This window comes from Panthera onca, chromosome A1 (genome assembly GCF_046562875.1).
Source record: "Panthera onca isolate mPanOnc1 chromosome A1, mPanOnc1 haplotype 2, whole genome shotgun sequence".
In the NCBI taxonomy this organism is placed as follows: Eukaryota; Metazoa; Chordata; class Mammalia; order Carnivora; family Felidae; genus Panthera; species Panthera onca.
In genome coordinates this window covers 222,647,623-222,673,185 of record NC_138339.1, presented here as the reverse complement: position 1 = coordinate 222,673,185, position 25,563 = coordinate 222,647,623, and the positions used below count along the sequence as shown (strand labels likewise).

General features: G+C 43.5%; 1 protein-coding gene across 3 annotated transcripts in view; it reads left to right on the top strand.

Annotated features, from left to right (window-relative positions):
* COG6 (component of oligomeric golgi complex 6) overlaps positions 1-25,563 on the top strand; it is a 131,117-nt gene that overhangs the window by 93,258 nt on the left and 12,296 nt on the right. The window contains exon 19 of one of the 3 annotated variants that reach the window (XM_078434084.2): positions 212-6,047. The exons of the other annotated variants lie outside the window; for them this stretch is intronic. Within the exon in view, the coding sequence (XP_078290210.1) occupies positions 212-251 (40 nt within the window). The 3' untranslated portion in view covers positions 252-6,047. Of the gene's footprint in view, positions 1-211; positions 6,048-25,563 lie in introns of those variants that run through there. 3 annotated transcript variants of the gene reach the window in all.

The window sequence follows — 25,563 nt, the reverse complement described above, 5'->3', positions numbered from 1 at the left end:
GATGACAATAGATTTCCTTCTGCCATGCCCCCTGTGTCCTACTTCACAGTTAGAAAAATAAACTGTAGCCTTATCAGTTAAGCCAGTCATTGATCTATGAACTCCTGGTAACACCCGTCACTTTGGTCCCAGGGCAAATGAAGCTAAATTCTCAGAGCGCATTGAGTTACCATTCATATTGTTCACTTTTATTCTTCTCCCAAACCCTCAGGTGGGTGACTTGGATTCTGTTGGCTCTGACTGTGTTTTGAATACCAGCATCTGACTTGAATCTCTACGAGATCAACCTGTTAAGACAATCTGATTTCATTAACCAAAATGACCTTATCTCACAATGAGTTGTGGTGCATAATTGCGTTAACAAGCATAAGCAAGAATGCCAGCTTCCAGTGTTCTGAGACGGTGTATGATGTGAATCCTTTTCATCACTGAGTGTAGCCACATTCTTTGTAGATGGTTTCTTGAACGAAATGAGGCGACTTTCTGCCTTGGTGGACTTTCTGAGGTTTATACAAACTGTCCGTAATCCGAAGCATCAACTTAATGTGAAACTCAGTGTGGTTTATATCTAATAGCTTCTGAGACTTTTTCATAGAAGTTTGGTGGTCGGCAAAGGAATTATTGGAATAAAAATATCACAGCTTCTGTGCTGTGTGCAGATACTCACTGAACGTGATGAAGGAATTACTGTCTAACCGTGCACATATTCTGAGTAATTAGGCCGCGTGCCAAAACCATTAAGGCTCAAATGCCAAGTGCCTGTAGGGAGGGTTCTGTTACAGGATTTAGCAACCAACCCCTGGCTCAGTTACCAGGGGGTGGCACTCCAAGCTTCCTGATGGCAGTGCCAGCCTGGCTGAGACTCCGCAGCTGCCTCCCGGCCACTGCTGGCTTCCAGGGACCCTCCCCGATGCTGCCCCCGTGCCCACCCTTCTTGCCCATCTGCCCTCCATCTGCCTGCCACTCGAGTGGCGGGTGCACAGTTGGGGGCACCTTACAAGCTGAGTCATGACACCCAGATGGCACATTGCATTCACCTTTCCTGTGCCTCCACGGCTCTTTCTCCAGTTTGGCAGCTTCCGAGGAAAGGGTTGCCAATTCCCGTTTCATAACATTTCAGGGGCTCCATTCTGAGGCTTCTGGGTATCCTGGCACTCAAGGAACCTGGGCCTGGGGGCAGGATAGGGAGATCCATTCAGGGATTATGGACATCCAGGCACCCCTGGCCCGCACCCAAAAAAACCTGAGGGAACAAGAGTAGCCTTTGTAACTCCAGAATTTCATCGAGATGAGCTGAAATCTGGTTCTGTCATTTCCCCGTCTACATCTCGCCCTGTTCTACAGCCGCCCCCCACAAAAACCCAAAAAAACAGAGCTGTGCGGTATCTTCACAATTTGACTTTTATCCAGAACCGAGGCTCTTTATTTGTTAGAGCTAAGCGTTCGGTCCAAGATTTTCTAATTCTTTCTGTGGGAACTTGAATCAGCACCCCCTCCCCAATCCCCCGTAGAAGCAGATGGGGATCTTGGCGAGCTTTAGAAGCCCAGGACTTGGCAGGTTGAGAGTTCTATTTGCCAGGCTGAATTGCTTGTAATTAAAACGCTCATCCTCCTCCTTTTTGCACTTCTGAACTTATCTGACGAATCAAGAGAGTATTTAATCATGCATAGAAACAAATCTGTTCATATAAGTGAAAATCTGCATTTGAAGTCAGGGACTCAGCAGCGGAGGTGAGTCAGTCCCACAGGCTGGTTAGGGTGACGGGGCCCAGTCAGTGTCCGGTGCCCGGATTGGGGCCGGGTGTCCAGTCTCCCCCTCTCTCCCCTTCTTCCGCTGTTTCCCGTCTCCATTCCCTTGCCTCAGCTGTGGCCACAGTCAACACTCCTGGACGTGGGATTTGGGTTTTGTTAGTGACACTTGCTGACACCAGATTGTTAATGTTTATCTGCTTTCTAATACTGAAAAGAAAATAACTCATTAGCCTTGACATTTTAATGTGTGAGTGCTCTGAGACCAAACTTAACTTTGCTCCTTCCAGACGGAGTGGTGGTAATTGCCAGATTGAGTGCACGTTAGAAACTCAAGAACAAAGTGAGGCATGACCACGCGTGGCTCTTGGGGTGATGAGAGCTCAGAGTTAATTTTAGAAACAACTGTTTAACAAAATAATCCAGAGGAGGTGAGTAGCTGGATTTGTCTCCATTTAGGAACTCTCACATGGGCCATTGGTGATGTGGGTGTTAGAAATGGAGGTGGTGCTCAGATGGGAGCATTGGGGCACCACCCGTGAGGACAGCAGAGCAGTATCCCCGGGCGCTCGAACAGTGGGACATTTGCTGAATCTAGCCAGGGACCGCTGGTGTGCGTTCTTACAGGGAGGAGGAGGAACCGTCCCTTGTGCGGGCCCCCTCACAGGTTGGCGAGGGCTCCTCGCAGTTATTCTCTGGTACCTCGATTTACCTGTCACCCGGGCAGACGGCTCCAGGTTCAGCTCAGAGAGCTGCCGTGAAGGGGAGCGGGCGTGAAGATTGCCCTACCGCTTGGTTGCTTGGGCAGCCAGGCCAGGATGGACTCTGGAGACCGGAGATGGGGAAGGGGACGGAGCAGATCTTTGCCACCCAAGACTCTACCTTGCAAACTGGAGACTCCCCAGCAGGGATAGGACCTGGCTGCCGTTAGCGAGGCCCAACCCCGAGCCCTCATCGCTGTGGGAGGAGACATCATCCCAAGTCCTTCGGCAGGCTCCGTCCGGCACCAGGGTCTCCTTCCGTCGAGGTGGCTCAGTCAAGCGCTCCGACTGCTCCCGTTCACATGCATTTATGCAATTTTGTTTTCTCGCAGTTTAACACACGTGTCTCTGTCTATCTCTTTCACACTCACACACAATGAGATCTAGTAACCCATTTTAATGAGGCAATTATATTTTAACTCTATTATGTGCAATTATCCACTCACATAAATTGCCCCAGCTGGAGCGCCTGGTGTCCATGTCTCGCTGGCTGGCACTCAGCTGCTGGCCCCCGGGGGCAGCTGGGCCTCCAGCACGGGAACACTGCCGCGGTGGCCGCCCCTGCTGCTCTCCACAGGTGGCTCACTGCTGCCAAGGGGCAGGGACATTTGCAATTTCTGGCCCACCCAGCCGAGCTCTTGATTGCTGCGTGGGTGGCCTAGAACTTTGTCATCCGCTCTGCTGTGCTGGCGGTGTTGTTTATCCAGACCCGGAGCCCTAGGTAGCCTCCTAGCTTGGAGGGGCCGGAAAAACAAACTCGGATAATCGGAGCCATGCACCTTGGCCTCACGTTTTCCCCGTTAATCGTCTAGGCTCTAGGTGCCTTGGGCTGGGGATGAGAGGCGGCGGCCTCTGTACCCCCGTCCTACCCCATGGTAACTTTAAAGCAGAGGTTTTAATGATGAGATAGGTACCTCATGCAAAGTAGTGATTTAATTTACATGGTCGCACAAAGCAGGACAAAGCAGTCACCCAAGGACTTGCCGCCCAACTCACTAGAATGTTCCCAACGCGTTCGCATCTACCTGGGGGTGTCCGTTTCACCCTTGCCCTCCGAAGGCACCATTTGCTTGAACTTTGTCCTGACCTGTCGCTTCATTTTTTTGGAAAGTTCTATCACATACGCATGCATCATTCCGTAGGTAGCCTTCTGTAGCTTTCTCCTCCACGTAGCGTCATGCGAAAGATTCATCTCTGCAACTCTCTAGAGTTCTGGCTCATTCATAGCCATTGCTGTATACTCTTGTGTGACACCTGTAGCCACCCCCCTGTCAAATGAACCTTTGGGTTTTCTAGGTGTTTTTGTTTGTTTGCTTTGCACTATGAGCAAGGCTTCCGTGATATTCCTGGGTACACAAACAAAGTACAAATACGTGGGAATTTCTCTACCTTGGAGTGGAATTTCTGGATTTTAGCACATGAGAACGTTCAAGGCTTTCAGAGAATGCCAAACTGCCTTCCAAAGTGGTTGAACCAACGCGTGGCCCCCTCCTGCCAGGTGGTGGCTTTTGCAGTTTTCCAGATTCCTCCCACAGTGTCCTGTGTCCGGTCCAGTATGATATAATGGTTACGAGCATCATTTGGACCTGTGGGAACTTGGACAGACCAGTTGCTGTCTCTAAGCCTCAGTTTTCCTATCGGTGAGGTTGGAGGAAATGCTCGAGCAGGGTACCTTAACACCTGGTGGGGCACATTGGCAAACTTCCTTGCCTTAGGGAAAATGCAACATCTCCCAGCAACTAGGTGCCTTCGCATTGCCAAGTGCAGCTAAACCAAAATTCCTTGTGCTGTGGTCTAAGATGCTTGCTACTTGGTACTCTTCACGATTTAAATCTGTCCCACAAAGAAAATGAGAGATCAATAAGATACCAGAAGGTATGAACATTTTCTGGTTGTATCACAGGTGGTAACTTGGGGATTTATGTAATTAGCACCCACCGCTATGCTGTTATCTTGTACATATTAGCTGCATTTTCTCTTTGGGCCGTCAGTAGAATACCATTGCCCTCAGGGCCCCATAAGGCGACATGAGCCACCCCGAGTCTCCCGTATGCTGACGGAACTGTCCTCAGAGGCAGGCAACAGTGACGCTAAGAGCCGTAACGTTAGTACAGGGCTTTTACAAAGCATTATTCCTGAACGGCCCGTCAGTCGTCTGTCCGCTGAGGTCCTCAGGGTGCAATGTTATTTCTGTTCCTGCTTCTACGGATAAAGAAACTGAAACTTAGAGACAATTAAGTGACTTGTCTTACGTAAGTGACGGAAGCTGGACTGAAGCCAAGCCTTCGGTCACTGGGCCCAATGCTTTTTGTCCCATCGCTTCCCCAGTCTGACTGTATTATGTTCCATTGTGTGTGTTTGTTCATTTTTTCCCTTTCTACGTTATTTAGTAATCCAGCTGATTATATTAAAAATAAAAAGAAATTCATTTGTGTTTCCAGGGGTGGCTGTAGCCATTAGTCAGACTACTGAACAAAGCTCGCTGTCAAATTGGCTTTCAGAGGAACGGTTCGAGAATTAATTGTAAAAGGCTTACTCGTAATGAAAAAGCCTTAGGATCACGGGCTTTCATTTCTCCCAATCAGGTTTTAATTACTGAAAAGTTTGGTAACAACTGAAGCGTGTAGTTACTGCCCTCTTTGTTCCTCATTGTCTTCTCTTCTCATTTCTGCAAGACCTCATTTGATGATATGAATCGTCTTTTTAGGGTTCATTTTCACTAAGAAAAAGTTCTGCCTTCTCCGGGGCTCAAGCAGGCACCGCTCCTCCTGTCGTGGGGAGAAGCGGGCACAGCGGCCCACAGCTGCCACCCACTCAGGGGAGCGCGGGGAAAGAGCTGCCACCACTAGGGGGCGTCCCATACAAGGCTGAGGGACGAGGACCGCCCCGCTGCCGAACAACTCAGGGCCTGTCCCCCGAATATCACTGGACAGGTTAACAGAGCCAACGGGCTCTCTGGCCTATTCCCGGCAGATTCGGAAAGGCGCTTGCCCCGCTCGGGTCACACTGTGAGACTTTCGGGCACTTCTTTGTGCATTGTTTCCGTGTCCGACAAGATCTGTGTGTTTGATCCAGAGGCACCAAGGCAGAGCTACGGGATGCCGTGAACCTCAGCCTCTCCCCGGGTTTCCCCAACCCCACAAACCAGACATTGGTATCGCTGTTTTCCAGATGAGAATCGGGAAGGTCTGAGAGGTTGAGGGACTTTTCTCCGGTGGCAGAACAGGGATCAAAGACAGTTCTGTCCACCCTGTGCTCTCCTTAGCTCTCCAGCCTCCCTCCATCCTAATGCCGGGAAGGGAAAAGAGCAAATCTGTCTCAGAGGCAACCAGAGGAAGGAGACTGGTCTTCCGAGGGTGCCTCTCCTTTGGGATATTTACCTACACTTGTTTCTTGGGAAGAGGCTTAGGCCTGGATTGAGGCAGCAGTGAGTAGTTTCCAAATGGACTCGCCTGGCTGTGTGAAGGGAGACGTGATCTGGATTTCCCTACTAGGGGGAGCCCTGAGCTCTGGAGATTGTTTGTGAGGCTCCTAACAGACAAGAGGAAGAGAAGATACTTTTCTGCTGACAACCACAGAGGCCAGGGCACCATGATTTTCAGTAATTAGAAGCTAATTATCTCTGTCCACCCCTGCTTTGATTAGAACAGGAAGAAAACAAAACAAAACAAAACCTTGAACTGAAGATTGTCTGATTGTAGATTGGAGGTGCCCAGTCTCTAAAAGAACCAGGCCACCGTCACTCATCGGTTCTCCAGAGAGTAGTCATTGGAACGGAGAAATTCGGCGCTCGCCTGACTCCCGTCAGGACTCTTTTAAGGCTGGTAGTTTTGTGGAAATAGGCTAATTCTTTCCTGTGACCTATGTTCCATCCACCTAATATTCAGCTCCTTGTTATTGAAACATGAACACGTTCTTTAGAATAAGAAATGCTGCGTCAGCCTGTGTAAACCTGTCATCCTGTACTCAAATTAGTCCTGATGGAAATGGAAATTATCTATCTATTGACATTTTTGTTTGCTCCATGATATATCTATTGGCCAAAATGAACCGAAAAATCAACCACACCAGGGAACACGACGGTTGTCAGAAGTTTGAGTAGGCCAGTGTAAAATGGCCGCGGGAACCCACATGGGTGCACTTTGTGCAGCTGAGTGGGCAAGCTCCAGAACGATCTCCCGTTTCATGGAGCAGGATTGTCTAACTGCAGGAAAAGGCCCATCCAACTGCCTCCCTGGCACTCTGAATAGGGCAGGAAGCCCTGAGTGTATATCTGCCAAAGGGCATCTCAGTTGTGACTTGCAGAATCTTCCATATTATCTGTTTTTCCCCAACCTTCATGTAATTTTAAAACTTTATACATGTACATTTGGAAGGCTTCTTTTCGCTACTAGAAATTCATGTTTGTTTGTTTGTTTGTTTGCTTTTTAATAAATTGCTCGGCCAATTATTTCTGGTGTTCAGAACAGAACGTGGGATACTCATTAAATATGGTTGTGAAAAAAATCTGAGAACTGTATTTAGTGTTTTTGGTACAACTTACATTATGCTCAGCTGCTCTCCTATTTGATCTGTGGTTGGGGATAAGCATGAAGTAAGCGTTCATTGGATGTTAGCAGTTCTTATCTTTATTATGGTTATATTGCTGAAAGGTAGATTGGGAAAAAGAAAAAAAAATGCGCACAACTCAGTTGTCTCTACCCACTTAATCCTTGGTGTCACGGGAAAAGTTCTAGATGAAAAATGAGGACATCTGGGTTCTAGTCTAGGCTTTGACTCCCACCAGCTTTGTGACCCTGTAAGACATCTTTGTGGCTCACTCGTCACTAAAATGAGAGGGTCCTACCCGAGCCTCCCTGCCCCCACTCACCCAGAGCTCGCTCAAGTGAGTACTGATTGCTGATTACTTAGTTATTTTTTTTAATGTAGTATTACATTTTAATCCACCAGAAACAAAATAAAGCATCCAGATGCCAGCTCAAGTGAAAGCTGGAAATAATCTAAAACAATCTTTTCGGAGATACTTTGGAAAGAGGTTGTTTAGGCAAAATTCGAATCAACAAAGTCAGAAAAATATGACTACATTTAAAAAGCTACAGAAAACAACTGAAGAGAATAGTAGTATCAGCTCTTTTATTCTGGTGTCTGGCTTTGTTTCTAGGAACTATCAGATGAAAAAAAAAAGCAGAGGAAGAAAGACAAGGAAGCAGTAAGGGAGCTAGAGCAACAAAGTACAACTTGCGTGTCGTGTGGTTGTTATCTTAAGAAAATGTGTGCCGACCGATTTTATTCAAAGACTACATCGACAAACACCCAGTAGCAATCTGCCCCAAGATTCTCCCCCACCACCCCCCCACCCCCCGCCGCCCAATACAGACCTAATCAAAATAATCAGGTTGTGTCAAAAAATGTTTCCAGTAAAATGGCCGTCTCTGTGTTCTTGTTAAATATTAGCCACTGTGGGCTTGCACAGTCCCCTTGCTGGGTAATGTTGGCTAAGTAAATATTAATACTGTGCACCTTTCCCTCAGAAAAATGAAGGTGAACAAATGGGAAAAGATGTAAAGAATGTTTTGCAGCCTTATGATAAATACTTTGTGAGTGAATCGGGGAAATTAAAGGACAAAAAAGCCCACTAGCTCAGCTGCTTCCCCGATGTCTGCTGCCGTGTGCTTTTAAGTGGTGTATCTGGTCTAGTGTTTAATGACTCAGGTTATAGGGAATTTACCACTTCCCTCAAAGTCACTTTCCTAGTGGAGACTATCTGGCCGGCTAGGAAAGTTCGTCAAATTCCCCCTGCTTTGTTTGATCTTCTCACTAATTTCATATTATTTAGCCTATGTCATTGTTTCCCTCTGGTGTCTTTAGATCCTTCATTGTTTTCTACGCGTGTCTTATGGTTCTTTCTTTTCATTCAGCCTTCTCTCTTTAGTTGCTACCAAGAAGAAAGCCAATCCTTTTTTTTTTTGGCTGTGGATACGTGAGAACCTTTGGTTTCATTCGGCAAATTAACACTCACTGCAACAACAACCTGAATTGACCACTGTCTGTTGTCAGGTGACGTGCTAAATATTTTATGTACATTACCTCGTTTATGAAGTACCTGCTGTTTGTCAGGTACCAGGAACGCAAAGTTAGACGTAATCCTGCCCTGGTCGTCAAAGAGCTCAGACCACACTGGAGGAGACCAGCATTCAAACAGATAATGTCGTCACAGCAGCTCGGGACACGGGGCTGTCTTCAGAGTGCGGCTGGAGCCTGGAGGGCGAGGGGTCACTCTAGTGGTGAAGGGGGGGGGGGGGGAGCGGCAAAGGCAGAGGAGGAGTGGGACAATGATATTCCAGGGGAGACAAGCTCCGGGCCCAATCCTCAGAGTTAGGAAGGGCGTGTGGAGCTGGAGAGGAGGGGTGCTCCAGAAAGTACGTGGAGTTCAATGTCATTAAATCGAAAGCCACGAAGATCGCTGAGAGGTAAGCTAGGCCAGGCTCAGGTTGTGGACAGCTCCGGTATTAGCTGGTGGAAACCTGGACTTGGGTTTTAAGCAGAGGCGTGAGTGACTTGGCGGCCACGTGGAAAACCCACGGGGAGCAGAGAGACATCTGTCCTGGGGATAGACAATAAGTGTCAGGATCCCGGGGTCGGGTTGGCTCCTCCCGGTTGGACCGTCCTTAAGGCTGTCTGTCTCCCTGACTCTGAGAAATGAAGACGTTAGTTACCAAGTGCCTTCTGATTCTCTGAGCGGATCTTCCAAGTACCTCGATGATGAAAAATGGGCAGTGGGGGAACACATGTTTGCTGCCAGCAGTGGCCTTATGTCAGATGATGGTTATTTATTGACAGCTGTTTAACAATTTCTGTGGAGAGTGTTGGCGGAGAGAGAAGAACTGGCACCGACGGAGCATTCGCTCTGTACAAAGCCCAGCGCTGTGGGCGCTAGTGTTTGTTGTGTCCGCGAGGTGGCAGCAGAGAGTCAACCTTCTGACACCCAAGCTGCCCTAAGCAACGCGTACCAGGGAAATAACCACATGCAGAAGTGATCCTGTCTAAGAGACGAATTGTTTATATTTTCCTCCCAGCCTAAAAGTAATAGATGACAAAAAGAAAGCTAATACTTGAGGTCCATAGATTGGACGCATATCTAATTTGGTTACGGTGACTGTGGCGTATCCATAGGTTAGAAATGACATGCGAATAAGCTGGAATCTGATTAATTATAGTGTTAACAGGCTTGTCTGAGGTAGAGTGCTAACAGAAAGATAGTGTCTGCCTGGAGTCTAGAAAAAGCAGGATAGGACAAAAGGCCTCAACCAACCTTTATTCAATATCCACGGAAAGGAGTGACTATGTAGCTAATGTGTGCATTGCCGTCATTGGATTTCTAAATGTTTAGAAACACATTAGAATTTCTTACAGCTGGGAAGAAATAATCTTCCGATTATTGAACATTTTTTAAAAGTTTATTTATATATTTTTGAGAGAGAAAGAGAATGGGGGGGAGGGCAGAGAGAGAGGGAGACAGAGGATCTGAAGCAGGCTCTGCCCTGACAGCAAAGAGCCTGATGTGGGACTCAAACTCATGAACGGAGATCATGACCTAAGCCAAAGTTGGACACTTAACCAACTGAGCCACCCAAGTGCTCCTTGAAAATTTTTTTTCAGAATCTAAGCTCATCAAACGATCTCCTTTGTATCAACAGAGGCAGAATGGTATGGTGGTAAACTGTGGGCACTGTTTTCAGACCCTCTGGGTTGGTATCTTGGCCCTGACACTTAGATATTACTGTGTGCATTAGTTATCTATTGATACATAATAAATTACCCCAAGCCGAGTGGTTTAAAACAATAAACATTTATGTCACAGTTTCTACAGTTCAGAGATGTAGAAGTGGCTTAGCTGGACATTTGTGGCTCAGGGTCCGTCATGGATTGCGGTCATCAGAAGGTTTGACTGGGGCAGGAAAACCCACTTCCAGAGTGGCTCACGTACATGGAGGGCACCGTGGTGCTGGTTATCGGTCCTCCACGTGGGCCTCTCTACAGGCTGCTTTGTAGTCCTGAAGACGTGATAACAACTTCCCCCAGAGTGAGCAATCCGAGGGAGAACCAGATAGAAGGGGCAACGTCTTTTATCCTAGCGTGGTGAGAGGTGCCATCACTTCCAGCACGTTCCAGTCATTAGAATTGGGTCCTAAGTCTGATTCAAATCAAGGGAGGAGGAGATTGACACTCCACTTCTCAAAGAGAGAGTTTCAAAGACTTTTCACACAATTTTGCACCATTACAATGTGTAACCTTGGGCAACTTACCTAAAATCTCTCTGCTCCAATTTCTTCATCAGTAAGAGAGGAAGAAGTTTAGTATCGGCCTTGTAGAGTTCTTGTAAGAATCAAAGGAATTAATGTAGACCTTAAAACAGTGCAGGATATACGATTAGGGCTTGATGAGTATTAGAAATTGTTATGCTGGCCACCAATTCTTCCCAGACTTCTTTGGCCCGTGATGGAGCTAATCTGGAGGCAAGAACAATCCATGCTGGCATCAGCCATGGGTTCCCCTGAGGTCGGTCATTCCTATAAGCAACAGAGTTATCTCCCACACCCTCTTGTTGGGCTCTGATGAGCCTAGGTACTCTTCTCGCCTGGGCTAGGGACCCAAGACAGGCAGTGTGTTTTCTTCATTATTATAAAGCCTCCTTATTCTTTTCTCATTGGAGGAAGTGGTCTGGATAGGTGCCAGCCAGACTCTGTGACTTCTCAGAGTCAGTGTCATGGAGATGAAGAAGATCAAATGGCACCAGGGGGTCCTGCCGAACTCAGAGGTACAGATCTCAGCTGAGCCATCAGGAGCCATCCAAGAACCTTGAATAGATCCTTTCAGATTCCTAGGGTGGCTTCACTGACTGAGGACGCATCCGGGACTCTGTCCTGAAGTCACCTCTGACCGCTGTGTCTCTGACGTCATAAGAAAGGGAGCCAGAGATGCGTATCATTTCAAAATCACCCACCTCAGTTCCACCTCTAAGAATTGAACCATCAGAAACAAATATTGTAGGAATGTTCAAGAATCTGGCTACCAAATAGTCCTCAGAGATATTATCCTAGATTAAATCAAATTAATAAATATTTATTAGGTACCTGCTATGAGCAAGTTCACAGTATTCCCTAATTAGGAAGAAACTTTCTGCCAGCCAAGGAATGACTTTTAACTCCTGTAGGATCTTAGAGATACCTACCTGCTGCAGTGAAAATTCACAGTGATATTCAAAAAAAAAGGGGGGGGGGTCAGGAAGTTGAATAAGGAGCGTTTTGAACTCTTTACTTACAAATGCATTGAGTTGAAACTAAACGAAAATCTTTCCTCACTCTTCATGGTTTCAGCTCTTAAACCAGAAAGATTGCCTTCAAAAAGAGAGAAGAAATTCGATAGGGTGTCCAAATACCCCACGGACTGATATCTAACCAAATGAAAGTTAAAAGTTCAGAACTTTGCTTTTGAATATATGAGACAGCATAATGGCTGGTTCTGTAGAAGCTGAGACCACCGGGAAGCATAAAGATCACCCTCCAGCATGCACACCCTGCTGACTGACCCTTCCCTGAAAGAAATGTCCCTCCTACTCAAAGGTAGTATTAGAGATTTTAATACAACAAATGAAAATTACTGTTTCTGATCAGGTATCCTTATTAACATGGAAGAAATGAGAAAAGACACCCCATTGTTTCTCAAGGTATTACATTTTCAGCTCACTTGATAGAAGACTCAGCTTCAGGATCAGTATTTGGATATTTTATATGCACTCTACTTCTTAGGGAGGTCTAAGGATATTCGGACATAGAATGTTATGATCAAGCTGCGGCACATAATTTTCAGACAAAATGTACGTCTTTAAAGTGGATTGCCAACCATCTAATTTCCCCCTTGTTTCTTCCTACGAGAGAAGCCACACAAGGAACCAGGCAGAGGAACAAAGATGGGTCTTTTCCTCACACAAAAGTCTGCACAAGGCTAGGCGGATGGCTCTCCACCGTGCACAGATGCGTGGCTGTGAACCACATACCCTTCTTTTCTTCTTGGAAAATGGTCTCCAATTAGTCTAGGACACTAGATGAACTGCTGCTAAGGAAAACGTTCATTACTTTCTGCAACAGTGAATGCCATTGAGTTATATCAGCGATTCTGAATTCTTTTTTCCTCCAAAGGCCCCATTTGGCCTCTAAATCTCTTTCACAACCCCTCCTCCCCTCTCTTAAAAATGTTTCCTATTCACTGCGAGGCTCTCATCCAAGGAAAATAGATGGCGGTGGTGAAGGACCTGGGGGATGGGGACAGAGACGCAGAAGGAAGCTTGTTTTAGCGAAGGGTGGGGGGTGGTGGTAAGGGTTACTCCCCACATAACGCTCAGACGCTTATCAGGGGGTCGGAGGGCTCTTTTGGCAAACTTCACGTTAGATGCAAACACTCACCCCAGTCCACTGGAATGCACGAATTCATTTGACAGGTTAGAGAAGAAAGGTTTTAAAGCAATTAATTTTTTTCCCTAAAAATATGAATTGACTTTGTGCGGAAGAAAAAAAAAAAAACAACTGGTAGCTAATGAGGAAGACTTTTTTTTTTTTGGGGGGGGGGGGTAGGATGAGAAGCTAAATGACTGGAGTAGAACGATTTCATATTTCAGATGCAGTCTGTGATAACTGAATAACCTTCTTATTTTGACTCACAGCTTCACACAATGCAGGCTTTCAGCACATGAAGAGCCACAGCAGAGAGTTTGGGGCCATTTTCTCTCTTTATTCATTTTCTAAGCCCCATCCCTCCCCCCCAGCTCCATTCCCCCATTTCCTCTGTCTGGGTTTGAATGGCTGAAGTGTACCCACAATATGCACTAGACACATTGTTACCTCCCTTTTACCAAAAGCACCTGGCAGGGTCACCAGCCTCCCAAGTACCCCCCTCCCCCCCTTCCCCTCCCGTGGAGTCTGGCTTAACTCTTTGAGTGACAGATGTCCAAATATGTTTTGACAATGATTTTAACAAATATTAGAAACAGTCTAACAAACTATTTTAACATATACTTTAAAAACTGGAAAGAAAATGAAGCCCGTTCTATTTTGTTAAGTTTTATCATTTCCCTTCTATTCTTCCTCTCATCTTGTCTCCTTTTCCCTTGGGTTCTTAACATTAAAACGTGAATTGGTTCTTCCCAGCTGAATCGGTAGGAGACGGGATTGTTAACTGCCTTTAAAATGGAGCCTGGAGACATTTTACAGACTTCGTGATCACAAAACAAGCAACCGCACATAGATGGTAAAAGAAAAACCAGTTCCCACTATATAGCAAAGCCTAAGAATAATCAAAATGCTTTGTATTTCTAGAAACCTTGTTCTCCCTCAGAGCCCAGAGTACTGTCAGAGTCTAAGTTTTCAGATTTCTGCTTCCAGCCAAGATGGAGTAACAGGGACGGACGTGCTCAGAAACAAGGACAATGCGTAAAAAACTAGGTTCAAACACTAGACAATGGGACGCTCGGAATCACCTGAATCAGATGCAGATTTCTTTTTTGTTAGAAGGTGGACCTCGGACCATAAGCCAAGAGGTATGATTTCTTACCTGGCGTGGGTGTACAATGTTAGACGTGCTGATTGTGGTAACGGGCGGCCACCTCCACTCTCATCTGGGTCCCTGAGTACTGTGGGCGCAAGGAATACATGACAGACGGGTTTTGGTGAAGACAGCTCACAAACTCTGCTTCATTTTCATCTGACTGAGTCCTATAAAGGAAACTTAGCCTAATGAAAACGAGGGCTAGACCTCACCTTGAACAGGAGCATGAGCTGACCTTGTCTGGAGCCCTGTGGGAGACAGGAGCCAGAGAAAGAGAGCTGCCTTCTCCCCATCACGGCAGGGCTGGCGATGGCCTTTTCGGGGGCAGCGCCGGGACCATGATGCTTAGGGGGCGAGAGTCCTTCTGCAGCCTGTGGCTTCCTTCCTCCCTTAGATGTACTGACGGATAGGTCAAAGACTACGGTTTTCAATCCTGGTTTAAAAACTAAGTGCAGGTGTGAATGAGCTTCTGGGGGCTGCTAATGTCCCGTTTCTTCATCTAGACGATGATTACCAGTGTGTTTCCTTTGTGACAATTCATCCAGCTCTACGATGAGGCTTGCGAACTTTTCTCTATGTATATTATAGTTCAAAAAAAAGGTTATAAAAGTAAGCATAGTGGTCCACGTCCATTATGTCTTGTAATTGACTCTGTTTTGATCCAATTACGATTTTATTACAGAAGAATGTGTAGTTAGAGCTTGCGTGCTAATTAAACCTGGTATTTTTAGTGGTAATCCTAGAGGCCTTGCATATTTTCAAATACCTTTAAGAAAGAATTCAGTCTCCTCTTTCCTGCAGGTGGAGACAAAGCTGTATCATTCAATCCTATGCCTTTTGTTAGGAAACCTTTACTTCTCAGACAGAAATAATTGTCCTCATTGACAACAGCATGGTGGCCATTGGACTAGTCAGATGGCATCATTTAGAAATTTATCGATGCTCAGCAACATATAAAAGTCTGGCTTTTACAATTACTGGATGACTATGTTTGTTCGTTTGAGCTTTCCTTTTTCTGCTCTTAATGCTGTAAGTGAACATAGTATCTTAGTTTAGAATTGTTTTGCTGTCTTCTGAGTTTCGTGTAAAATTCGTGGAGTCAGGACCTATCTTTTTTTGTTTCACAATTGTGGCAGTTGTCAGTGTCACTCATGTGCCCGAGACTGAAAGGGACAATGCTTCCCAGAGCCTTCTGAGACCACACTCCCCAATTCAAACCAACGCTAAGTGATCACATATTCGATTTCATGAAATACAGTCCCCAATTTGGCCTCTGACTCCACACCAGCAAATGACCCAGAATCTGTCTCAGTTTGATCCCAGGACATCCGACCACCATTTACCTGTGGACCTGGGTGCCCCTCGAGACGCGAGTAGCCAGACACAATCGTGATTCAATTCTCATATACAAACTCAACTTCTGAGTTTAGGGAGAGGAATTTTTCATTCCTATCTTTTTGAACTTCTTTGGAGATCCAGGCAACCTCAAGCCATGTGAGGTAATTTTTCATACTGCCCTAGAGGATGTGGAGGCTGGGCTGGAGGTGGTCCCAAACAGCATGCAGCCTGGGGAGCAGAAGCATGGTGGGCGGGGAAGCAAGGTGGGTGCAGTATGGCTCGATTTAGGCCTGGTGCAATCTGGTCCACTCCAGGCAGGGCATGTAACATTCGGAAGGTGGCATGAAGGCTGCCCCTGGAAAAACTGCCATCACCTTCATGGTGAGCCTAGAGCCTGTATTTATGGAACTCCTAGGAGATACCCGTGAGCATCAGTCTCCCGAGGTCAGAGTGCAGCTCACCTGACTTTACCTGCAAAGAGTGGCTCAGATGCAGTGTCTTCAGGCAAGGGTGCTTCTTAGAACGGCCATGAGACATAAGTGTCTGGATCTGGGGGGTAGGCGCTTGGATTACTGGGGAGACTCCCAACAGCAGTTGGAAGAGACCACAGCCACCTGGAGGGAGAAGGTGGCCTCTGGGCACCAGGTCCGAACAGCCAGTATTTACTGGACATGATCCTGTAGCAGGGGGTGTAAATATTGGATACAAAGTGAGTCCGTGGCCTAGAACACAGCAGGCCTCTCACTGAGTGGAAGTTAATCAAAACTGCAGATAATGAGGGCTTTACCTAAAGCTGTGAGAAAACAATTCATAGAGCAGTTGTCCACGTGCCTACAAAGAGGTTTCCAACCCCTTTTCTCTTAGATTCAAAGCTAAGGAAACCTGTCTGGATGAAGACAATGTTCTTAACGAAGGCCAAGGGACAGGGGAGAACAGTGAGGCTCCTAAAATAGATTCTCCAGGGAAGAAAAAGAGAAACCTCTGCTGGGGCTCCTCCCCTGAGCTGGCTGTTGAAGGTTCGGGAAGCTTCCAGAGCATTTATGCTGGGGAGGTACCCCCAGGGGCACTCTGAGGGCCGAGGAAGTGCCTGAGAAAATGGCTTTGAGAGTGCCATGTCAGTTGTGTGCAGTTCTAGGTGAGCACCGTACTGGACAGAGCACATTGAGCTTGACAAACCGCATGAGCTGGTGAGGCATTGGGAGCAGAGGCCTGCGCTCAGGCCTGCGGCCTTGGTCAGGACCAATTGCAAAACACTTTGTCACGGCCACTGGAGGACCTTTGGGGACCATCTGGTGGCAGCGTAGTTTGCAACAGCGCCGAAGGTGACCTCGGGCGTGCATCTGAGTCCCTGCTCCAGTTGTAAGGCTGGAAAGCTGGGAATTGCCTTTGGATTCGAGAAAACACTTGGGAATTTTGGGCTATATCAGGTATATGGTAAGGAGATGGGCAACCAGAGGTTGGGATGGCAGGAAGTAAAGGGGCTGGTTTTCCTGCTATAGAACCACATGGAAATGTAGTATTTGACTTTGCACCTCCACTAGAAAATGTTACCTTCCCAGACTTAAAATAGTACCTATCTCTATGGTCATTTTCTAATTACTATTCAGAAGTTTCCTTATTTATGCAATCCATATTTTAAATTGTTAAAAGTGTCTACTCCTACTCCTCCGTTAGAAATAAAAAGGATCAGAGAATTGACCCTAATTCAGGGATACTTACCAGTCCTTTTATTTTCAAAATATTCAGTCTTTTAAGTATTTAGGATACCCAGAAGAGATTTCAGCAGGAAGATTACATCTCATGATGCAACATTTTGCTTTTCTCGCTATTAATTTATCTTTTAATTAAATCCTTCAGTTTAGGGAGTGAGGAAGAAAGACCACTCCCAAATCAAATCAGGGAGAGGGTAGGAGCTAAAGTACTTGAGGAGAAAGGATTTTCCACTTTGCTCAGCTTTGGGGAATGAAGGAAATGATATATCAAAGAAGGGACTGACCTCAATGCCCTGAGATATAAATATAATGTGTTGTACACAGTAGGATGATCCCTAGGAGGTGCGGTCAGGATAGAGCCCAGCAGTGCCTCCACTCTGTATATATCCCTGGCTCAGGAAATCCTGCACTCGGACAGCAGGAAACAGAAGAGCACACTGAAATCCTAGGGCTTAGAAGACACTCCTCGCCATTGGAGGAGGGTTAACAGGCTGAGCAAAGGAAGCTATATGCACAGAAGTGAGGAGAGGGGCGGAAATCAGTTACCCAAAACAACCAGGCTCAGAAGCCTGCACTGAAGGGAGAAATTTTCCCCTCCAAGATTACAGGAAGCTGGTCCAGACCTCTGCAACAGCATGAATGGGCAGAGGAAGGAATGTGAAGGCAGATAAAGAGGGTGGCTGGAACACAGGCCCTGCCCGTGTTTTAATTTGTCTGGCATGGAATGAAAGAAGAATGGAAGCCTGGAAAAGGGCATGTGGCTCTGCTGGTGATGGTAGGAGCCTACAGCGTTCACTGTGATGGGTGGCGAGGGGAGGTGGGGAGACCTGGCTGTTAGGACTGGCCAGTTTAGGAAGCGCGTTTCTAGAGCACAACCACCCCACTAGGGTGAATGACCCTGAAACAGGTTTTGCCGGGAGAAACTCATACTCAATCACACTTGCTCTCGTGAGATTCAGCTTTACAGCGATGAAATTTCAGACAAATGTGAACCTGAGAAGCATTTTTAAAAGTGCTCCCAGGTAGAGTCACCCTGAGGTGTCCAGTCTCTTTAGTCCTGCTGATCTGAGGTCTCCGGATCCCCAAGGCAACACTGGATTTTAGCCACAGGAGTCCTATTAATTGACTGCTGGATTTCAAGCAAAACTTTTACTTGTTAAAGGCTCACTCGCTTGATTCCCGTAGTCCCGGTGAGATTCTAGCATGCGTGTGAGTAGGAAGAAGACAGATCAAACCACCTCCCTTTCATAATTCAACAACTATACATTCCTAAGACACTATCGTATCTGAAATACTAAAAGTGAGTGAGACACAACATTATTAATCACGTTATGAGCCCTAAGAGATGGCTTACTGGAAAGTATTTTGAGAAATTTACATATGGGAAATGGAAGGCACCACAAGTCTGCTGGTTCTCTGCCCATTTTTTTTTCAAAGGTAGGAAATGTCCCTTTTCATTGTGAGATTGGCTTACCATGCTATGAACTGCGGTGAGCAGACTGGGTCAGGGGTCAGGGGAGTGGCGCGAACAAAAGGGCGCGGGGTGGTTACTGCACAAAGGGCCAGTTCCAGGCAAGATAGTCAGGTCTGGTTTCGGCACCGTGCTCTCGCATCGCCTGCCAAGAAGACGGGGTTAATTGGGTAGGAAAGTGTAGGAGGAAACTGATGTTAGTGGAACATTTAACTGAATGCTTTAGCATTTGACTGGATTCTGTATCTGGTGGAGTGTGTGTGTCTGTGTTTAATCCTTGCAACAACCATGTGAAATGAGAATGGGTAGCCCCATTTCGCAGAGGAGGACACAAACTCAGATTAAGTAAACTTGCCTGATGGCATGGCGTCCTGAAAAGGCATAATGAAGTTTAGAACAGACATCTGACACTGACCTCTATGCTTTGCACTTTTAAAATAATTCACTCTTTATTTAGTGAAAAAAAAAAATATATATATATATATATTTATTCCGTTGGATTTTCTTTTAAAAAGTGGCGTTGGCAGACAGCAGACAGCAATGCTTCCTTGTGGAACTTCAGGCACTTTGGACAGAGGTGTGGAGAAAAGATATTACGGAGTGAGATTTTCTCCAAGTGTCATGCTTAAAGCTTTCCCTGGGTGACACCTGCCATCACCGTGCAACAGTCAGCTGTAAGCATAGTGCCCAACTGCCTTCTCTGTCTTCACAAGCCCCCCACCACATGGCACTCGGTATGCGCCCCGGGATAAATCTTTGTATTAGCCTTCCCTGTGCAAGCTCAGGAATGTGGAGCTTTCAAAGCAGGAAATTGCACCATCAGCAACATTGTCTTTGAATGCTGACACTTGCTCAGGGTCAGGCCACCCCAGGGGCCATCATCATCATTTGGTGACCTGTGTGGGACCTTGTGCTTCTGGAACTGTTCCAGGTGTGGGAGGAGGTGATGTCTTGGAAAACTCTGCCCAGAGGCCTGGCTTGTAGAAACATGGCCAGATGGTTTTGTCATCTGCCCTTGTCTACTATGCTCTACAATTCTTCATTTGATGGAAATGAACCAAATGGAAACTTGAATTTACTCCTTGGAAAAATGCAGGCAATAATATGCACATATACCGCATAGGGTTGCTGCAGGCGGTTAAATGAGTAAAATACACACAAAGTCCTTAAAATGCTGTCTGACAAACTGGAAGGACCGATCCAGTGTTAGATGTTACTCGTTGTTGTTGTTGTTGTTGTTGTTGTTGTTGTTGTTGTTATTGATATTGTTCTCTTTATTGTGTGCTATTTTCTAAATGACTTCCATTTTTGTAGATTGTTAAAAGATAGAATGACCTGAAGAAAATTCAGCCCTAAAGAGCCACTCATTGAACGATTTTTTTCTCTGCCATTCTTTCCTTTCCTCTTATACCTCATGATTTCCTTTTGTGTTTTCACCAAGATTGTTTGCTTCCATGGGCAGAGATAGTGTTATGCAGGTGATGATTAAAATATCCGCACAGTTAGTTGTTGGTTTTCAAATTTGTTATTTATGAATAGGTAATGACATGTACAGTATACTGTAAAATATTCAAAAGACACAAGAAGATATACAGTGAAAATGTAGTCTCTCCCCCATGACCTTACCATCCAAATTCTCTTTCGCAAGGTGATGCTGGCCCCTGGTTTTAGTGCACGCATCAGAGAATACACGCATGCGCACTCCAACCACTCACGCACAACACTGAAAACAAATGACAGTGTCATGTGTACCCCGTGTTCTTTCTGTTCCTTCCTTTCTATACTCAGGATGTATTTTGCATAATATTCCTTAGCTGTATATGTAATACTGCCCAATATTTTAAACGATCGAATAGTATTCCACAGCATAGATTTACTCTACTTTACAATCCAGTCTTTTAATGGGTATTTTGATTTTGTTATTACAGGCAATGCTGCAATGATATACTTGTCTTTTATTTTTAATTTTTCATCATTTAAATATTAAATATTTTATCTACCTGGTTTTTGATTTTCCCAATAGGTATGAGACAGAGACCCAACCTTATGTTTTAACCAGATATGATGTGTTGAATAATCTACCTTTCCGCCAATGCTTTGAAGTATACTTTTACCATCTATTCCACTCGTCCATGCGTTTAGGTAGTAAAACACAACATTGGAGAGTATACGCTCTGCAGTCTGTCTGGGTTTGAACCTAAGCTCTTCCACTAATGGTTTGAACTTGAGCAAATCACTTAATCTCTTTGCCTCAATTTCCTCATCCAATGAGTGAGAATAAAAACAATTTCATGGGATTATTGAAAACATAATACAAGGCAAATATTGTACAGGGCTTAGAATATTCCTGGCATGTAATAAACTCTAAATAACAACAGCTATTATTGTTTCTCTACATATTATTATTTCTGGCCTTTTTTTTTCCCCCCTTGTGCTTTCTATTCTTCATGAATCATGAATCTAGTATTCATGAATCTATTGATTGACTTATTAATTAATGTAGCTTTTTAATATGTTTTAATATCTGCCAGGTTTTCCTCCTTCTCATTACTTTTCTCCTTCAGAAATTTTTCATGAACTAAGGATTAGCTTGTGTTATTAAAAAATGTTTTTATTTTTGTTGTGAATAAGTGAAATTCACATATATTGACTTCGAGAGAATTGAAATCTTTGTAATATTGACTCTTTCTCTTTAAGATTTGACTGTTCGCCCATATTTAAATTTTTGGTTATGCTCCTCAGTAGCATTTTAAGGAATAGGCTTATTTGTAGTTACTTTTTGTTAATATATCACCTACCTGGTTGTGGTTTGTATATATGAGGACTATTATTTTTTCACTCAGCTGTTTTACTGAATTTTCTTATTATTTATGATATACTTTTAGTTGAATCTTTAAGCGTTCCAGAGGTAACAACAGTTTCCAGAGAAGCAATCATGACAAGTAATAATTTTATTTTATTGAAAAAAATTTTTTTAATGTTTATTTATTTTTGAGAGAGACAGAGACAGAATGCGACTGGGTTAGGGGCAGAGAGAGAGGGAGACACAGAAGCAGAATTATTAAAAAAAATTTTTTTAATGTTTATTTATTTTTGAGAGAGACAGAGACAGAATGCGACTGGGTTAGGGGCAGAGAGAGAGGGAGACACAGAAGCAGAAGCAGGCTCCAGGCTTTGAGCTGTCAGCATGGAGCCTGACGCGGGGCTTGAACTCACGAGCCGTGAGGTCATGACCTGAGCCGAAGTCGGACGCTCAACCCACTGAGCCACCCAGGCGCCCCATCAAGTAATAATTTTAATAATAATAATTAAAAATAATTTTGCCTCAAATTTTATACCTCTATTATTTTTATTGTCTATCACAGATACTAGTAGCTATGAGACAATATAAACAAAATTTCTGGCAAGAAACATCCTATTTTGCTCCAGATTGTAAAGATAATGCTTTAGCAGAAGGCTGGTATACGTTTGTACATACGTACACGCATATGTGCGTATGTACATACATGCGTGCATACATCCTCCGTCTCATTTTCTCTTCCTCTCTGGATCCAGACAAATACTACATCTATATTTAAGTAGACGTTAAAGATAGGTGTATGTGTGTGTAATTCATGTTGTGAGGTACCTCCTTTTAGTATTTAGTATTTAACATTTTTTATCCAGAATAGATATTATATTGTATTAAGGTCTTTAAATATCTATGGAGAGGATAAAATAAATTTTCTCTCTTAACTAATTAATATGATGATCTATGGTAATATAGGAATAGATTTCCTAATATTGAATTATGGAGGAATTACTGGAGGACTCTGTTTACTTTTACTGAATATTTTGCAACAATGTTCATAAGTGAGCATGGGCCGAGGATCTCCTTTTGTGGTATATTACCTTTGTGGGATTTTTATAGTTTAGCTTTGCAAGAAACTTTTATAGTCTACTGCTTACGAAAATATAGTAGATAATATATCTGAAAATACCTTCTCATTAGAGACCCCATAAAAATGTTGAATAAGATAATGGAAACATTTTTAAATTAATTAAGTTTCTATCTCTCTTTGTGTCATTTTTGTAAATTTTTATTTTAATAAACAACTATGCATTACATCTCAGTTTCAAAATTGATTTGCAGAGAGTTGAAGTATTCTCTTATGATTCTGTTGAAGACTCTATAATAATTTTCTATTACTTTTTATTTTGTGTATTTTTTTATTTTTTTATTTTATTTTTACTTTTTATTTTGTGTATTTCTATACATAAATATACATATTTATGTATATTTTATTTTGTGTATTTCTATACATCAATATATATATATTGATGTATAGAAATACATGTATATTCTATACATATTTTCTGTATTAAATTAGGTAATCTACTCATTTTATTTTATTTTAAAGAAGTAGCTCTGGAATTTATTACCTTGGTCATCTTTCTGTTTTGAAATGATCAATTTCAATTTTCCTACTTACCAAATCTGATTGTTTTACTTTTGCCATATACTTTCTAGCTTCTTGAGATAATTTCTTTTTAACGTTTTACTGTGAAAAATTTTAAACAAAACAAAGTTGAAATCGTTTTACGGGGAACACATGGATTTATTCATTTTGTAGATTCTACCACTAACATTTTACTATGTTCATTTGATAATATAATACTGTATTTATCTGTCAATCTGTCCAGCTATCTATCTGACTTTGTTGCCTCACTTCAAAGTAAATCGCAGGGATCAATTCACTTCCTTTATTTCACATACATATATAAAATAGTTAAATATTTGCTACAATTTTTCCTTTTGGTATAGGTTTACATACAACGAAATGCAAAAATCTTAAGTGTACATTTGCTGGGGTTAGACAAATGTATGCAAATGTGTGACTGAAACGTATCAAGTTATAGAACATTAACATAGCCCCAGCATTTCCTCTCCTACCTCTCCACGTTAATCCCCATCTTCCACCCCTTCCAGAGACAAATGCTCTTCTGATTTTTTTTTTTCACAGCATAGACTAGTTTTGCCTATTTCAGAACTTGATACAAATGTGATCATAGGGTATACATGCTTTTGTATATGGTTTCTTTTACTCAGCATGTCTTTGAGATTTATCTGTATCAGCTCACGTGTCAGTAGTTTTCCCCTTGCTATTGATTAGTAGTACCCCATTGTATAAATATCCCATTTTCACCAGACACCTGAGCTTTTCCTGGTGGGGGGCTGTTGTGAATAAAGCTACCCTGAAAACTGTAGTCTAAGTCTTTCTGTGGATGTGAGTTCTCTTTTTTCCTAAGTCAATACTTAGGAATGGGATTCTTGGGTCATAACGTAGGCACTTGCTTAGTAGTACAAGACAGTGTCAGAAATTCTTCCAAAGTAGATTTACCAAATTCTCACCAATAAAATATGAAAAGTTCAGTTCTACATCCTTCCTTACTAACATTTGCTGTGGTCAGTGTTTTTAATTTTGGTTATTTTGGTGGGAAGTAATGTTACCTCATTTTGTTTTAATTTGCACCCCCTGATGACTAATAATGTTGAGGACTTTTCGTTTACTTCCTGATCGTTTATGTATCTTTCATGGTAAGCGTATGTTCAAGTCTTTTATCCGCTGTTACCTTCTCTCAGCAATTTTTTTTTTTTTTTTTTGTAGTTTTTGTTGTAGAGGCCTTGCTTGCCTTCTGTAAATTTGTTCCTAAGTATTTTATGCAGTTTTCCTTTGGTGTTATTATAAATGGAATTTTATCTTACCTTATTTTCTGATTAAAAGTAATTTTTAATCTTGTCGCTTTAGTCATAGTTTTATAGATTTCTAGGCATTTTCTGTGCAAACAATGCCACCTGAAAATACAGTTAGTTTTTCTTCTTCCTTTCTGGTGTTATGTCTTTGTCTGCCTGTTGTATTGTAAACATTTAGGACCACTAGTACAAAATTGAATCAAAATGGTGAGAGTGGAGATCCTTGCCTTGTTCTCAATATTATGGGAAAAAATGTTTTGAAATTTCCTACTAGGTGTGACGTTAGCTGTGGGTTTTTGATGAATATCCTTTATCAGACTGAGCAATTAAGGAAGTTAACTTCTTCAGGTCTTAGTTTGCTAAGAGCCATTTTGTTTATTGGTTTAATCTTGCATGGGTGTTGAATTTTGTCCAGTGAATTTTGCACTTTTATTTTGTTTTTTAAATGTTTATTTATTTATTTTTGAGAAAGAGAGAGAGCACATGCACAAGTGTGTGTGCCCTTGTGAGCAGAGGAGGGCACAGAGCCCAAACTGGGGCTCAATCTCACAAACTGAACTGCCAGAACATGACCTGAGCCGAAACCAACTTGGACACTTAACTGACTGAGCCACCCAGGCACCCCTGCACTTTCAAATGAGCTCACATGGGTTGATTTTTAAATCTTAAGCCAATTTTACAATCCTGAGATAAATTCTACTTTGGTTCTGATGTATATATTATAAAACGCCATTCACTAATATTTTATTAAGTGTTTTTGCATCTATGTTTATGAGAGTTGTTAAATTATTATTTAAAAATTTATCCTATTTTACCTATGAGTAAGTAATAGGTTTTCTGTCTTTATTTTCTAAATAGTCTGCGATTCACATTTTGACTTTCCCTTTCTTTTTTTTTTTTTTTTTTTAATTTTTTTTTTTTAACGTTTTTTTTATTTATTTTTGAGACAGAGAGAGAGAGAGAGAGCATGAACGGGGGAGGGTCAGAGAAAGAAGGAGACACAGAATCTGAAACAGGCTCCAGGCTCTGAGCAGTCAGCACAGAGCCCGATGCGGGGCTCGAACCCACGGACCGCGAGATCATGACCTGAGCCGAAGTCAGATGCTTAACCGACTGAGCCACCCAGGCGCCCCTTGACTTTCCCTTTCTAACTGGCAAGTGGCAGAGATTTTTCCATTGTTTAGTGTTTGTATTAAC